The sequence below is a fragment of the Pezoporus occidentalis genome, unplaced genomic scaffold, assembly GCF_034315485.1.
Source record: "Pezoporus occidentalis ecotype Australia unplaced genomic scaffold, CSIRO_AGI_Poc_V1 ctg169, whole genome shotgun sequence".
NCBI lineage: Eukaryota > Metazoa > Chordata > Aves > Psittaciformes > Psittacidae > Pezoporus > Pezoporus occidentalis.
This window is the reverse complement of record NW_026913521.1, coordinates 1,344,788-1,361,718: the sequence shown is the minus strand read 5'-3', so window position 1 is coordinate 1,361,718 and position 16,931 is coordinate 1,344,788. Positions and strand designations below refer to the sequence as shown.

The 16,931-nt window shown below is 47.5% G+C and overlaps 1 protein-coding gene across 4 annotated transcripts in view; it reads right to left on the bottom strand.

Annotated features, from left to right (window-relative positions):
- Positions 1–5,531: 5,531 nt before the first annotated feature.
- Positions 5,532–16,931, bottom strand: part of TTYH3 (tweety family member 3) — a 78,518-nt gene continuing 67,118 nt past the window's right edge. For 2 of the 4 annotated variants that reach the window (XM_062613598.1, XM_062613597.1), the window contains one exon: positions 5,532–11,117. In XM_062613598.1, coding sequence (XP_062469582.1) covers positions 11,102–11,117 — 16 coding nt within the window. In that variant the 3' untranslated portion in view covers positions 5,532–11,101. Of the gene's footprint in view, positions 11,118–16,495; positions 16,598–16,931 lie in introns of all 4 variants that reach the window. The other 2 variants (XR_009963815.1, XM_062613596.1) reach the window with 2 other exon arrangements.

The window sequence follows — 16,931 nt, the reverse complement described above, 5'->3', positions numbered from 1 at the left end:
CAGCCGATAAGGCAGCTGTACCTTCTGGAGGGAGCTGGTGCGCAGCACTGGGGTGAGGACACTGCTGTTAGTTAGGGACCACTGCTATTGACACCATTGTGCCCATGGGATGCTCCAGGCCAAAGGCTTTCCCGGTCCCTGGTGGTTGCAGCACTGAAAGAGCAAGAGGCTCTTTTAGTGTTTTTTGTTTTGCTTCCTCCACCTCCTTATTTTTGGTTTTAATTGGTATTTGGGTCACCATTACCCTGGGTTTGTGTGAATCATGTTCCCAGCCTCGCAGCTTCAGGACATGGGGAACATCCCACTGGGGAGCTTGCGTGTGGTGATGGGACGGACACCCAACCTGGCACGGACAGTGGTGAGAAATAGCTGAGACTTGGGATGGGAGAGGGGGTGTCGGGAGCTGACACAACTTGTGTGAATCGGCTCCAAGAGCCACTTCCAGCTGCTCTGGCCCAGCACACTGGAATATTTGTGGGAAAGGAACATGAAAGCGGGCGGATTGCTGGGTCTGAGCAATGCGCACACAGCTCCAGCTGCAGCTTTGGGACTTGACTGACTCAGATGCTGGGTCCTTGTGAGGGCATGAGCTACACCCCTAAACCTCAGTGAATCTGAAGGCCGCTAAAGCCCCCATTAGCATCATCTCTCTTGGAGCAAGAGGGTGCAGAGCCCTGCAGCACAGAGTGATGGAGCAACGCTGGGGTGCACAAGGCAGCCCCCCAGAAGCAGCCCCCAGCCATCACCTACATCCCCTGTAATTCTTTTCTCCTTTCTATTGTTTCCCACACCTGCATCATCTGCAGGTGGTTAAAAGAAACACGACCCCAAAGCCCTCCAGAGTTTATTTTTCTCTTCCTGACTTTTAAGACCGGCTTTGAATCTGTCAAAACCAATTCCCCCCTCCCCAGAGCTGCTTCTGGTCTGCCCCAGCCTCCCAGCTCCAGTAGCCATTTGGCAAGCCAAGAATGGGAGGAGGAGATGAACTGAGCATCTTAAAAGCAGCTGGAAACGCTTCCCACGACACTGCCAGATGAGACCTGAAGCTGTGGCATCACTGAACAGCCCCATTCCCAGGGCCTCCTTTCTCCTCCTCCATAGATGTGTCCCCCTCCATCCCTCCCAAACCAGGAGGGCTTCTCCATGGGCATGGTGCTGGGTTTGTGCCTGTCCCTGCTGAGGCAGGGGACTGAGATTAACAGTAAGGGCACACAGCAATGTGTGCTCATTGGTCAGCATCAAATGATGCTCCAGCCGTGTCCACATCAGCCCAGTGAGCCCCCACTTATTTAGGTGGGCTGTTGAGTTAGAAGCCCCTTGGGGAGCAGGGGCTCACACTGGCTCCCTGCCCAAGCATCCCATCCACTGGCCCCAGAGCAGCCACATTTGGAGCAGATCCTGAGTGACCGAGTGATTTATGGGGTGCAAGCACCAGGTCCCACGGTGATCGGTGGTGGGAAGAGGAAGCGGGCGGGAGAAGGGCTCCGGCACCAGCATCTGCAACACCTCGTGGTGAGAATGGAGCTGTGCTTCCTCCCACTCCCCCTCATGGACCGAGGAGGGCTTAAAAAGTCCCTGAGCAGCGATTTTTACTGGTGAGTAACACCTCCTGCCCCAGGAAAAGACGTTTTTGCCTGCACAGTCAAGGCACAGCCCTGCCTGCAGCAATAGAGACATCATCCACGGCAGGAAAAGCCCTTCAGCTCCTGCCAGCATCCATCCCCTCTCCACCATGCAATGGCACAAGGGCACAGCAGTGTGACCAAGGCGGCCCAGGCCAGGCTGCAGCCATAGGGTGCGGAGGAGCTCTCCCCTCACCTCTCCTGTGTCTGCCTCCTCTTGCAAGCCCTTCCCACTGCCAATAGCAGGACTTCAGCATCCCCATGTGGTCAGAGAGTTCGGTGTCTCCCTGTTCAGGCATCCTTCCGAGCCGACACGGTTCTCTGTCCTGGCCTCCCTCGCAGTGCAAGGAAAGGCTATGACCGCCTGAATGCAGATGTGGTCCAGCAGAGTGGGATGGGGAGATGGTGTCATTCCTCCCCAAGTAGAGACAAGGGTGCTTCAGGAGGAGTTAGAGAAGATGAGATGCAGTGTCAGCTGCCTTCCCGGACACATGGCAAGTCAAAGTCCCAATAGGACCCTCCCGAAGGAGAACCATGAACCCAGCTCTCAGTGGAAGAAGCTGCGCAGACCCAGGCTTCAGCATCATTACCCCAAGAGGTGACAGGAGCTGGGGACACGTAGTCAATAACTGCATCCCAGCTCTGCTTGCTGCTTTGCAGGCTGCCAACACACCGGCAGCTCCCGGAGCCAGCGCTCCCGTTGGCACAGCTCAGCACACCGCAGGAACAATTATGTTTGAAAGCACCTCCCCGGGGCATCCCTCCCTGCCTTATCTTTGAGGGCAGAGATCTAAAGGACCACTACTGAAGGCTGATCAGAAGCAAAGGTTTATTCAAACACATACTTCACCCTCCCTTCTGTTTCATCCCTGCTCTGCATAGCCCTGCCCTGCTCCTGCCAGCACAGGAGCAGGGCAATGAGACAAGCAAAGCCTGTGGCTGCTGGGGACAGAAGGCTTGAAAGCACTGGGAAAGGTCACCAGGGAAGCGGCCTTTGCATGTTCCCATCCCCACCGTGGGAGTCCATAAACCTGGTAAAATATTTACATGCTGACTGTGATGGGGGCTTTGTTTTCCTTCACGCCATCAGATTCCCTTGTCTGCTCGAGGCTCTTTGCATCAGAGAGCGTGTTTAATCATCCCGGAGCAGGGATGGAGAGGGAGAACGTGGGCTCCTCCTTTGGGGGGAAAAAAAAGAGGGAAGGAAAATCTGTCAATCATTACTGAAGGGAGGAAAACCGGTGTCTGTGGAGACGGTGGTGTCCCTGCCCATGGCAGGGGGGTTGCAACCTTAAGGTCATTTCCAACCCAAGCCATTCAATGACTCTATTATTCATGAGTGTGAAAGGCAGAGCAGGAAGCCCTCTGTGGTTTACTGATGGGTGTGAGTTTCAGCCATACAAATGCACAAAGCACTTAAAAAACACACAGCATCAACAGAGTTAAATCATTGCCTAGACCACTCCGGCTTTCCAAGGAAACAGGCCATACTTGTGCATGTACAATCCCCTGGCACCAGCGGCACCAAGGGTACCCCGGAGCCCAGCTCAGGTCCAGGCATGCAGGATGTGGTCCCCTCTCAGCAGCCTTCAGACTGGCTCTGCCACTTAGTAGTGACATCCAGGGCCATGAGCGTGGGCCTTAAGGACAGCATCACTGGGTAGTTTGGGAGCTTTCTGTTTTAATGGATCTACAGCTACCAGCACTGCTGGAGCCATCTCCTGCAACCCAAATCTGCCCAGAGGCTTTTCCATGCCCACTCGCACCACAGTTGTTTCCTCTTCGCCCCAAAATACCCTCTGCTCCCCCCCCAGCCTTTATCCTAGAGCTCTACTTCAGGCACAGAGGCAGGAGGTGCTGTTTGGTGATGAGGAGCTTCCCAAAGACACACAACTGGTAAGAGATGGGCTGAGCAGAGGGGCAAGAACAGCACAATGGAGGCAGGAGAGCAATCCTTTGATTTGACTGGTGTGATCAGGCAGAAAACAGATCAAGAGAAGGTAAGATTTACAGGCAGGTAGGGGCTTTAGTTCACCACTTGATAGCGGTGCGGCAGAGCGGGCCTGCGATCAGAGAACAGTACAAATGAAGAACTAAAAAGAAACCCACGATAGCCTGGGGCTGAGACGAAAAAGAGGAGCCCGCGCTGAGCTGCGCCAGCTCCCCTGCCTCCTACCAAAGGCACGTACGTACATCTCATCAGCTGGAAGGGGGATGCTTCCGCAGCGGCTGAGCCGGAGCTGTAACTCCCATGGCATTCCATCATTCTATGATCCTCAGCCTGCCAGGCCCCCAGCACAGACCACTCAAGGGGGATACAATCCACAGCGTTTCTGAAGCATGATTAGCGCAGCTTCCCCCCGGTGGGCACATCTGCATCGATCATTTCTCTTCAGAGGTTCTGCTGAAGCTGTCCAATTCCATTTTAACAGTCCAGGTTTCAGAGTGGATTAGAAATCCCCAAGTCTGGGATTTCTAACAGCAACAAGATAAGGCTGAGACCTAGAAGCAAATAACAAAGCAGCCCTGCTAATACCAGTGCACACACTTCATCTCACAGCGCAGGACTGACACTACTGTTTGATTTTTGTAGTAGGGACATACATACGTATATACGTATATAAAGATATACTTTTATTCCTTCCACCCTCTAGTAGCTATTAGACTGCATGATTCTTTTATCATAGAATCACAGAATGGTTGGAAAGGACCTTAAGATCATCCAGTTCCAACCCCCTGCATGGGCAGGGACACCTCACACTAAACCATGGCACCCAAGGCTCTGTCCAACCTGGCCTTGAACACTGCCAGGGATGGAGCATTCACAACCTCCCTGGGCAACCCATTCCAGGGCCTCACCACCCTCACAGTAAAGAACTTCCTCCTTATATCCAATCTAAACTTCCCCTGTGTCGTGGTTTAAACCCAGTCAGGTAATTCGTTCGCTCACTTCCCCCCCCTTTCTTGCCCTCCCCCTGCTCTCGGAGGGACGGAGAGGAGAATCGAAAAGAATGCAACTCCCACGGGTTGAGATAAGAACAGTTTAGTAACTAAGGTATAACACAAATCACTACTGCTACCACCAGTGATAATAATGATAAAGGAAATAACAAGGGAAGAGAATACATCATCTCACCACCAGCCGACCGATAACTCGCCCCCCCCAGCCCGACCAAGCTCCGACCGATACCTCCTCCAACCCTGCCGTCCCAGCCCTTCCGGCTAACTCCCAGTTACCTCCTGGGCATGACGTGCTGTGGTATGGAATACCTCTTTGGTCAGTTTGGGTCAGGTGTCCTGTCTCTGCTTCCTCCTGGCTTCCCCTCCTCCCTGGCAGAGCATGAGGCTCACAAAGTCCTTGGCCAAACCAAAACATCGCTTGTTATCAGCTCTGTTCCCGAGCTGAAAGTCAAAACACAGCACTGCACCAGCTACCAAGAAGGGGAAAAATGACTGCTACTGCTGAACCCAGGACACCCTGTTTCAGTTTTATCCCCTTACCCCTTGTCCCATCACTACAGTCCCTAATGAAGAGTCCCTCCCCAGCATCCCTATAGGCCCCCTTCAGATACTGAAAGGCTGCTATGAGGTCTCCACGCAGCCTTCTCTTCTCCAGGCTGAACAGCCCCAACTTTCTCAGCCTGTCTTCATACAGGAGGTGCTCCAGTCCCCTGATCATCCTCGTGGCCTCCTCTGGACTTGCTCCAACAGTTCCATGTCCTTTTTATGTTGAGGACCCCAGAACTGCACACAGCGCTCCACGTGGGGTCTCATCTTCTCTTCCTGGCTCTTCCCCAGTATACGGAAGGTAACAACATTCAGGCAGGTTTATGAACAGAAAACAGTCAGGATATAATAACCCATGAATAAAAAAGGGAGAGAAAATAAGAGTCAATCAATAGGAACAGTGGTTTTAAATCGTTTATTTTTAAAACATGAAACCCAAGCTGAATAGAAACCACAGAAATTACATTTAGGTTTTGTTGTTTAGTATTTGCAAACCAAAAAGTTACAGTAAAAAATAGCTACATTACAATCAAGAGAACTACAGAATTCAAAGTAAAGATACAAAAAAGAAAATGGGCTCAATCCTCTTTAATCCTCACAATTTAAAAACGTTTTGGGTAAGTGCAGGAACACTTGAAAGGAACTAGCAGGTCCAAAGTCTTAAAAAAAATTATATATATTTATATATATTATATGTATATAAAGTGGTATGATATACAACCATTATGGTTAAGAAGAACAAACAGAAGAGTTACAAAAAGGCCAGGTACATGTTCACCAGTAGGTTTCTGTGCACAGTGTCCAAGAAAATAAACTTCCCTCTGAATGATGTGAATAGAACTCATGGGGCCTCCCGTTACCAAGGGACCTGAGGCACACGACGTGATGCTGGGCAGCTGGACCCGATGCAGAGGACAATGAAGGGAATGAAGCTTTTCTGGGACTTGAGGGGCCTCCTGGAGAGAGGCCCCTGGAGAAGTCTTGGTGTGAGATCAGAGGAGGAACAGGAAGGAAGGAGTCGGGAATTGCATAGTGAGGAGCAATGTGGTATCAAATATGCAGAGCACCTAAGAGCTTCATGCTACAGTTATCTATCCTCTTTAGGAAAGGAGTGTTTTGAACGTTCTGGTTGTACATCAATTTATGTTCCACTTTGTTCATGCATGCAGCTGCAGGGGCTGGGTGAACACCCGGGTGCTCCAGGCCACCAGTAACCCATCCCTTTTCTCTCCCAGCTGGGAAACACCATCAGGAGATCCCCCCCAAAAAAGCACAGATCACTTGCTAGCCACCTAGGAACTGCTACCGAAACATCCCACACTTCCAGGCCTCCTGGGGAAGCCATCCATAGCATGCACACGACAGTATCTAGAAGAGGGGAGCAGGCTGCGATGAAAGAAGCCACCTGGTTTTAAAGGTACAAATGAAGTCTGGTCAGGTCTGCTCTCTCAAGCCATTAGATCTACTCCCTGGAGGGCTTTTCCCCTCCTACCCAGAGATATTCACTGCATTACACTAACACAGACTTGTTGAGCTGGGGAAAGTCCTTGGCTTCTCCTTGGTCCCCAGATAGGAAGTACTTCAAAGCCAGCTCCTCTCCCTAGCTCCCACCTCATCTACTCCTGAATCAGGTTGGGTGGCTACAAGCAACAAGCCAAGACACCTCTCTTCTTCAAAGGGCTCAGCATGGTATTTCAGTTGCTGCTGGAAGGAAAAGGTGGGACCAGGGGTGAAGCAAGGGTTTATCCACCCTCTCCTGTCTGCTATCACCCTGCAGCACCCTAAGCTCTTGTGAGTAATGGCTACGCAGCCCCCCCGAGAAATGGGTTTACTCTCAGGAAGGCCAAACTTTTTCATGTATTTTCAAGGAACAGCTCTGGAAATCCTAACTTAGGATCACTTAAAACCCCATGCACTGTGTCCCCATCAAAGCACTCAAATGAACACCCTTGCATCTTGGCTGAGATGACTGTACACGGAAAATTAACAGCTATCAAATGGAGAAAACTGAAAAAGGACAGGAGGGGAAGGGAGCACTCCATCCTTCACATTTGGGTACATGGATGCACGCTAAAAACCTTAGCTTGAACCCTTTTATCAGCACATAAAATGAACTCAGTTTAATAATACATACAGGATACAAACACTACAGTTATATTCCCAAGACAGCACAAGAAATTCACAGCCAAGTCTTGATTCGATTTCCTTTACAATTACAATGCAGTCTTGAACACTGGACATGAGAGTCCAACATGCTATTTACATTTCACATTGTGGAGATGTTTGTGTGCTTGGAAGAGTTCTCAGTTCCAAAAGAAAGCGTCATTCACACATGATGATGCAGTGGAAATAAACCAAGCCAACCAGACAAGCCAATGGCCACATTTGTGCTTCTGAAAAAGTAACATGAAGTGTCTTCACCGATGGAGTCACCTTCAACCGGACAAGCTGCCTTCCACGTTGCAGTCAGTGAAGTGTCCAGAAGCCAATCTCATCTCCCCTGAATTCTGGACCCTTTTGACAGCAACCAGTAACATTAAGAGTAATGTTCCAATAAGGTCAGCTGGGATACACCAAGTGATATGGCCTTGGTGTTTTGTCACATTAAAACCAAGAGAGACACAATGGAAGAGAGAGGAGTCTCTACAGCTTTACCTCCTACAGCTTGAAGAGTTTGGACTCCCTCAACCATGAATGCCATCTAGAACAGATGAGTCTTCGCCAGATAGCACCTGCTGTTCACCCGAGAGGGAGGCACAGAGCCTGGGAGACCTTGGCTTTGGAAAGTCTGCTCCTCAGACAGGATGTGACCATATGGATGAGACCGACTGTGTCGCAGCCATAAGAATAGGCAAAGGCCATCTGTTCTTCAGCAGATCCGTTCAGACCAGCCCGCAGGAATGCCACACTGTTGCTCAAGGTTCCAGTAAAAACAAAAAAAAAAGAGAAGAAAAAATAAAAGTAGTAATAATAATAAACCCAAAAGAAACCCATTTGTCTGTGTTTCCTATCCAGCGCTCTGCACAGCATGCAGCGGGGCAGCAGAGTTCCAGGATGCTTTACAAAAGTGCAATATCCATGTCAAGTAAAGGAAGTGCTGGCTGGACAAAGGTACACAGCTCACACTGCAGTCACGTTATGCTGGCCTCTAGAGAGCAAAATGTTATTTCCGGAACATTCTTTCCAGTTATGTTTTGAAGTCACAGAGCACGTATCTCCACATCTGTGCCTTGCTGCAAGCCCCAGACTTCGTCACAAGTTGTTCTGGGTGTTACAAGTGGCTATGCCAAACCTTGGAAGGAAGCAAGTCGAGGTGGCTCCTCCATTAGATGCTGCAAACACAAAGGCATAGGCTCGCTCCCTTGGTAGCCCTGCTGGCACAGACAATACCAGCATGGCAATTTAGATCCAACCCAAAGTGCAGTCACACGCATGTTCAGGATGCATTCTGTATACAGAAAATTCAATATACAGAAGCACTTGTTTACACAGGGTTCCCCACACCCTCCAGCCTTCAAAACACTTGCCTTCAATGAGCAGGATAGGGCCACAGATTTTAGGGCAGCTCCCCTAGAACTGACAGTGCAAGTAGTGATCCGAACACATCCTTGCAAAGAGAGATGATGGCAGAACAGCTCAGTCTTGATAAGGATTATATGGCTCTTGCTTCTTTCTTCAAAGCAAGGGGAATGTTCAGCTCCCCCCACATAGCAGTTGTGCGCTTTGAGCCCTGCAAAGCTGACCACACCACATGCTTGCACACCAGCTCTTCTGGTAGGCTTTTAGACAGGGTGGAAATGGTGCTCATGAGCCACAGTGTCTCTCCATACCACTTGTGACTACATTTCCCTGCCCTTGTTGTTTGATAACACAGAGGTATGTTTCAGTGTGAAGCCCATGTCTGAAAGGGCATACTCAGTCCTGAGCAAGAAAATTCTGTTTCCAGAGTGTTAGGGTGAAGTCTTCTCCAAAACCTTCTATTCCTGTCTGCATGGTGGTACCTCTTTCCTGTTTCCCTCACTCCATTGCATGGTAACAGCTTTTGCAGTCTATTAGTGGTTTATATCTAAGTAAGAGTCTCAAAGCTTGCTCTTCCACAGAACTGGTACCATTCTACAGCAGAATCCATCATCTGCATTAGCTACCTGCTAGGAGCAATTCCTACTCACTGCAAGAAGGCAACTGACTTGAGTAAAGGCAGATTGGTAGATTCTGTCCCTCACAGAGCAGAAACATGGGCTAAACAGACACAGAGTCTGAACATCACTGAGGTGGAGACCAACTGCCTCTGCCAATGGCTCAACTCCAGTTTGAGAGACATTTCCCACTTTATTTCCTCTGCCAATTCTTTAATGCAATGCTCAGCAGCTACACTAAGATGCCCATGCTCAGAGGTAAAAAGGAACATCGTCACTACCTTACTGAAAGGGCAGTACTCCACAGCACCTCCCAAGAGGCAGTCTCCTCTTCCAGTAGGAAGCTGTCAGTGCCCTTTGGAGCCCTGCTCTTCAGTGGGAAGTACAGCACCAATGGAGAATGTTGCCCTCTTCCAGGCACCCCAACTGCCCCTTTGCAAGCCTCACGTCTAGGAAAAATGCCCTACATGTGCCTTAAGACGGTCAGATAGTGGTCAGCAATGTGCCTTGAGAAACAAAATGAAATGAAATAAAATAACTTGTTCTGACTGCCACGATGTTCTCCAGATGTCATTCGGGTTTCTGACCCTGGAACACAGAAGATATACTGACAACGGTGTGACTTTGTTAGGACTGAGGCTCCAAAAACCTCCTTCAATGCCAGTTCAGCAACTCTGTGCTGTAAATCATGATTTTTAATTGTTTTTTTTTCTTAAGAAAATAGAAAGTCCAGCAGAGTTCACAGGTTACTGCTGCAGGGAGAGCTTGCATTTGCTATGAATCCATTGCTGCTTCCAGCCTCTCTCGCTTTTGCAAGCTGGCTGTCCCGTAAGATCTAGCATCAGAGAGCTGAAACTCTTCAGTGCAAAAATATTCCCCATAAAGTCTTACAAGTCTTTTCCTGGAAAAATTTGGCACCAAGAGGGTGGCTGGCTCCTGTTTGATCTGTGTGGCGGCCTCAGAAAGGCAGCACCCAGAATGCCACCTGCAAATACCTGGGCTTCCCTGATGGAGCAGAGAGGTCAGGTTCAGAGCAATGGACAGGGTAGTTCACTGGTGCTGGGACCCCTTGCTCCTCCTCAAGAATTCACAAGCCAGATACAGTGGGAATGAAAAAGGCATTTTCTTAATGTTTCTTTTTAAAGTTAACCAGGGCAGAGGACTGGGTTGCTCTGGAAGAGCCCCAGACTCCCAAACAACAGTGGATATGCAGTAACACCATAAGGCAGGAGTTTCCCTCCTCCCTCACACCGGGTACTAGACCAAGGACTCCCACCACAATGCTGCATTGTGCATTGACTCAGCATTCCCTCGCTGTATGCTAGTCACAGGCTTCTTCAGTGTATGACAGACTGCTGATGCCACTGCAGAAGTGAAGATCACGACCATCTTTCACTGAGCCCCTCTGGGGAACAGAAGGGGAGCAAAATAAAGGGGGAACAGAAGATATTCACCAACTCTTTCAGATAGGCTACTCTAATCAGTGGTGGACCCAGTTTCTTGCCTGGGGGCTCTCAGTGGCTTGCCTGCACGTGCTTGCTCTCTTGCACATCAGGCAGGTACAACAAGGTGAAGGCTTAAATTCAAAAGGAGCTTCCACTCCAGTGGACAGGTACCAGGTTGGAGGGGTGGTCTGGACTGGAGAGACAGGAGGAGCTGCACTGGATTTTGGGCAGAACAGCAGGATTGTTCTACGAGGACAGCACAGGGGCACAGCAGTTGGCACATTGTTTAGTCTGACTGCACGTGTGGGTTTTGTTTTTGCTTTTGCTTTTTCATTTTAATGCACACTGCCAGCATCTGGACGAGGTTGGTTGGTGGCGAGGTATTTGGCTCTCATGCTGGAGGTGTACTGGAGGAAGACAAGACAAAAAGAAACAAAACAGAACAGAAAAGTAAGTCAGAATGACTTAATGTAAGCACAGAACCACAGGTTACGACCACCTCCCTGCATTAAAAGGTCTGTATTTACAGCAAGCATACCAAGGAGCATAACAAGGAAAGTTTCACAAGTCCACTCTGAGTAACACACTGTCAGCCTGCTGCTAGGTCAGAGCAGATGGGCTTGTTTTACCCAAGCCCTCTACACAGAAGGAAATCCAATAGCTATTGAGTTGAAATATGCCATACTTTGCTAAGGAGAAGAGAGGGAAATGGAAATGATGTAGACGTAAAAACCCACCTCACACCTTCATCCTCTCTTAATCATGTTCTTGCTTTCAACCATGCCACAAAAGGAGGTTGAAAAGAAACTGAGTGTGCAACTGCCTTTTCACATTGCATTTTATAGCAATGAGGTCATCAGAAGACCACAGATGGGCAGTTTAAAAGAAAAGTGTGGAAGAATGAATCTCTGAACAATTTATGCCCAAGAAAGAACAGACCCTGCCAGGCTGGAAACAGGCTGCCATCAAACAAGATGATATTAGCTAACAGTCATCAGATGGGTAATAATCCATTGTGACTTGGGATCCAACCTGCATACCATTCACTGATGGACATGACTACAGACCGGGGGTGAGAAGAGAAGGCCAGCAAGATGAAAGGTTGATTTGTTTGGGGGGTATAAGGGGTGTTTTATTCTTATTTTCATTTTTATTCTAAGAAAAGTAATCCAAAAGAGCTCCCAGAAGCTCCTGAGGTAACGTATGTCATTCAGCTCTGAATAATGAGCTAAAAAAGGCATGTAAATACCACCCAGCAGTAAGAACAAAAGACTTTGCCTCTTTATGCCAGTGCGTTCAATGCCTTCATCGTGACCACATTACTGCTTCTGGGATTCTGCTACCATGATACTAATAACCAAGCAATGAGGACAGATATTTTATTCCTCTTTTTATACCCAGTGGAGCTTGAATAATTCTACAATGCCCACATCTTACTTCCCAAGAGTGCCCTTCAGCATCCTGACTTTTTATCACCTTTAAAACTGAACCACATAAAACAGCCGGTTAAGCGGGTAAAGAGACAACTGAAAGGCAGTTCCACACCAGGAGTTATGATTTATCTTGCCCACTGGGAAAGAACATTATGAGGCATCTTTAAGCTCTCAAAAGCTCAGCGGTCCAAAGGCATTTTCAGAGTATTAACAGCATTTTATCAGTTTTCTTTCAAAGGCTGACCCAGGCTGAATCTCTGCACAATAGAAGCAAGAAACTGCTCCTTTGGCAGAGCTGACCCCATCAGCATAAGATGAAGACACCTGCGGCTTTATTTGCACATTCATCTTTCAGCGTCTTCCATAATTGGAAAAACTTTCTGCAGAACAGAGATCTTAATATGAAACTCTGGCCCAGAAACGGCATCTATATTTAGAAGACAAAGGGTACATCTGTTCTTTCTGGGTTTAAGATGTACTTTTTTTTGTCAGCGAGAAGGCAAAAGGTAGAAAATTCCAAGCTGAGCCAGTTTAAGGACTATATATGCTGTACAGTTTATTAAATGTGATTTCTGGTTCAGAAATAAAGGTAAGGCTGTTATTAAAACATATGAGACTAACCCAACGGGCTCAGAGAGGCTTAGAAGTCAAGGAACTTTCTCATAGAACAAGTAAGGCATGCTTCAGGTAGAGCAGTGCTGAAATTACCAGCTAAACATCATGCTAAGAGGGTCTTGGAAAGAAAACTGAGTGAGCTCATTTTCCATTTGTATTCTCTATGGTGACATGGGATAGGAGATGAGTATGAACAGAGAATTCCAGGTGCTAAGGTTTTGGAAAAGGTATTTAGGAAAAAAAATAAATCTCAGATCATGGAAGGTGATCGTGCATCTTCCTGGACAAGTCATATAGGCTCAGCACACAACATGCAACATCAGCTTTCTTTAGAGCATTAAAATCAATAAGGGTCACTTGAGGAACTGTGTTTCAAGGATGTACAAAGTACACCTCATGGAGGAAGGAGTTGTAAAGAGTTCACTCCTTCCTCCACCAAGAAAACAGCCCACAGTTCTTTAAGTGTCACTAAAACAAAGTAATCAGGAACATGAGATTTGGACAGTCAAGCAGAGGGCATTTTACATTCAAACCTACCTGCAATCCACCACAAGGAACAAATCAAGACTCAGAGTAGTCAGAGTTAGGGCTGATGTTCTCTCCTTAACTCAGGATTTTTGCTCCTTTGTACCTTTTCCCATTACCATTTGAACCAGTTACTCCTTCTGTTAAAGTGTATTTTTAGTGACCATGGTAAGTACCATTGAAACCTGGGAGCAGAGAGCTAACACTTCACTGGCCACCTCTCACGACCAGCCCAGCTCTATCAGCATGCACTGGATCTTCAGTCACTGCATTAGACCCCATGTATGAGTGCTCTGCTCCACATGCTGTTGACAGTAGTTCCTCATCCAAGTCCTTCAGTGCTTCCTCTCCCGGGAAGCAGAGGAAAAATGCTGTGGAATACACAGATTCCAACATCTGGACAGAGCAGCAGATGAAGACGTATCAGCAGACACTTGCCAGTCACACTGATAAGAAACCAAACTGTATTACTGGTAGTTAAAATAAGTCTTTAGCTCCTTTATAAAGTAATTCTAAAGACTTAACAGCCTGAGCACAGTTCAGAGCTAAGGAGGCCATTGACTCTACTCTGAGGTAACCTGGATACAGTGTCTGACACAGATGTAAGGTGTACAGTTGCATTTAGTTTCCTTTAAAGAGGAGCTTTCATAGAAGGTTAAAGAACATACACAATGCAGTCATTCTTCCAGTACTCTTGCTGGAAGTACCCATGTGCCTATACACCCTCATTGACCCTTTCAAAAACAGCACAGAGGACAAGTTTCAACCCATAGCTTCACCACACTGCCAGCTACCTTAAAAAGCGTACCTAAAAAGGCTTCTTGTTACCATTTCTGCTGGTGGCTTGTGCTATTGAACACAGCACACCTCCCAGCCACTTACCAGTCAGCTAGGACAAACACAGCTGATTGCACACAGCTTTATTTTTGCATTAGTCCAAAGAAAAACAGTCTCTCCTTCACATTCAGCCTTGTTGAGGGTATAAACTTTCACAGGTATGGTTTGCCAGCAAACACTAGTTGGGTACTTAACACATACAGCCTGTGTACAAAGGAATCTTTAGTTGCAAATAAAATTAATGGGTATAATCAGTTAATTTTAGAGATCATAAATTCTACCAACTCCTGTGACCTGTGCAGCCCATGCGTACTTCATAGCTAAGCAAGCTATGCTGGAAGGTCACTTACCATATGAAACCATGACTGAGAGTATAAACCATTTACTATTTGTGGTTAAAAAACCCACACATACTCTCTTCAGCTACCCTGACTTTGATTTCCTGCCAGAGCTACTCAGGTAATTCAATAAAGACCAAAGCTTCTGGATTCAAGTTCTTAAAAGTTGATCTACCCCTTAAATAGAGCACAGTAAACACAGAGGGTTTGGTATCATGTATGGGAGGTACAAGATGCAGGGAAACAGGCAATTCCAGCCAGCGGGTTCTCAATTCAAAGGGACTGAAGTTTTCCAAGTTAAAAAGAACAGAGCTTCTGTTTGCTTTGTTTGTTTTTAAAGTCTTGGAAAGAATGCAATGTTTTTTTCTTAGCCCTGCAGACAGCCACATTAAACTCTGGGTGTGACCTTAGATAAATAGAAGACAGTGCAGAATGAGATCAGGTGATGTTTCAGCCCAGAGGAGATTTAGTCCAGAATGAGGACACCAGAATGCTCCCCACTCCAAGCAATCCTTTATTTCATGGGATAGACCCATCTAGCATCACTACAATACCACCTGCAGGAACCAAAAAGCAGAAAACACCACCATGAGCTGATGCCCAAGAGCAGTCTTTTCAAGACTTAAGACTGAAGGAAGTTGTGACCCTTTCAAGGGTGCTAGCACCATGCTTCAGGACAAGTTTGTTTGCATTCATGCACCATGGCAGAGGGCATCAAGGACACTTCCCAGCATGTCACAAGGCAGGCAGACAAACAGCAAGAGGCAGCAAGAATGCAGACCAAGCAGCAACATGATGGAAAGCAATCCAATGTAAGGCTGACAGAAGTCCCACCAGGAATGGCAGAAAGGAAGGAACAGCAGCTTCATGGACATATATTTCCAGGAACAGAATGTAAGATAGGGGTCACTGATTGCATGAGCCAAAAGCAATTCTGTTCCAGCTGGAACCAACACCTTCCAGTTACTGTGTGACTGCAGCTCCCTTGAAGAAGCACTGTCCTTCATGCACAGGTAAGCTGCCTGGTAGCTCTAATTACACCCTGTATTCAACCAAGCTCAAAAACTACAAAGCCTAATGCAGACCCGTCTACTCTTTCTGTAGGCACGTGGCTTTGTCATGGACAACTGCAAGGGAGGAAACATTTGCTATCTTGGACAACATCAGCAACTACAGCCCATTAGGAATTCAGACAGTGAAATGGTACTAGGGGGGCCCTGTCCACAGAGCCTGTGGGACATGGATGGGATGATATGGACACACAGAGAACAAAAAACAGTAAAAGGTTTCGAAGCAGAATGAAACAGATCTTAGTGCTTGTGTCTGGAGCCTTAGGGAAGCTCTTTTTTAAACTTGCTCCTTCCTGACTTTAAATGCAAGGATAAAAGGAGAAGCTGCACACAGATCTAACAGGCACTGAAGTAATTCTTCAGGACAGGCTACCATTACCAGCTAGGATCTTTTAGCTAATTAAAAACCCTACTGAGAGGCTAAAAGCTTGTGGCACATACCTGTTTCAGGCACATGCTGTTATGACCAATCAAGGCAAAACAGAACAGCAGTGGGGCTCAAGGGAAGACACAAGCTGAATTAAGAAAACCAGTCCCAAATGGAAAGCTACTATAACGGTTCTCTACTAGAAAATGCCTTCTTGTGATGGGAGAACTTCTGTTCTGCATTTGAAGTGCAAGGTTAGTTCTACATTTGAGTAGCACTCTGTATTAAGGGTTCAAGCTGTTCTTGAGTGTGGACTCTTGAGTTGAAGCTGCTGTGAGTTAGCTATTATGAGGCATGGGTGCCTACAGCCCTCACAACGTGCACCAGAAGCCTTCCCAACGTTGATACTGCTCCTTGAGTCTGCACCAGAGCAAAAACTGGTTTTAATTTCACCCTTAGCGGGAGGGAATGGGGTGGGAGGTGCAGAGGGAAGGAATGTGAAGAAATAAAAGGCACTGGTCCGGGATAAACAGTGCAGGGATGAAGGGAGTGGTTGGGAGTGGAGTAGGGGTTGAGCAAGAAGGACCTTTTTTCCAGTACCTGTTCCATTTGCGGGCGCTGTTACCAGTATGTCCGTGCACTGTCCGAGGGCTTAAGCTGCCAGCTCATATGGCTGCTACTGTCCATGGCAGCCAAATACAACTGTGATGACGCAAGAAAGAGAGAAAAAGAGAGTGCAGCCTCAACGTGCATGAAAAACACAGTGCAAGCAAGTGAAACGCTGTGGTGAGTGTCAGCGACAAGGTGGGCTCTACAACCCTAAGGGAATAGCCCTGTGGCAAGAAGGAGAAAACAGAAGGAATGAGAGAAGGGAAAAAAACAAACCAAACAAACAAAAAGCCAGGAGAAAGTAACGGACAAACAATGCAGCAGGATCATCACATCTTAGTTTTCACCATCTGTTCACAGAAAGCTAAATGGAATATAGCAGCTCTTTCCACACACTGGACAGAACATATCTGGATGGTTATCCCCC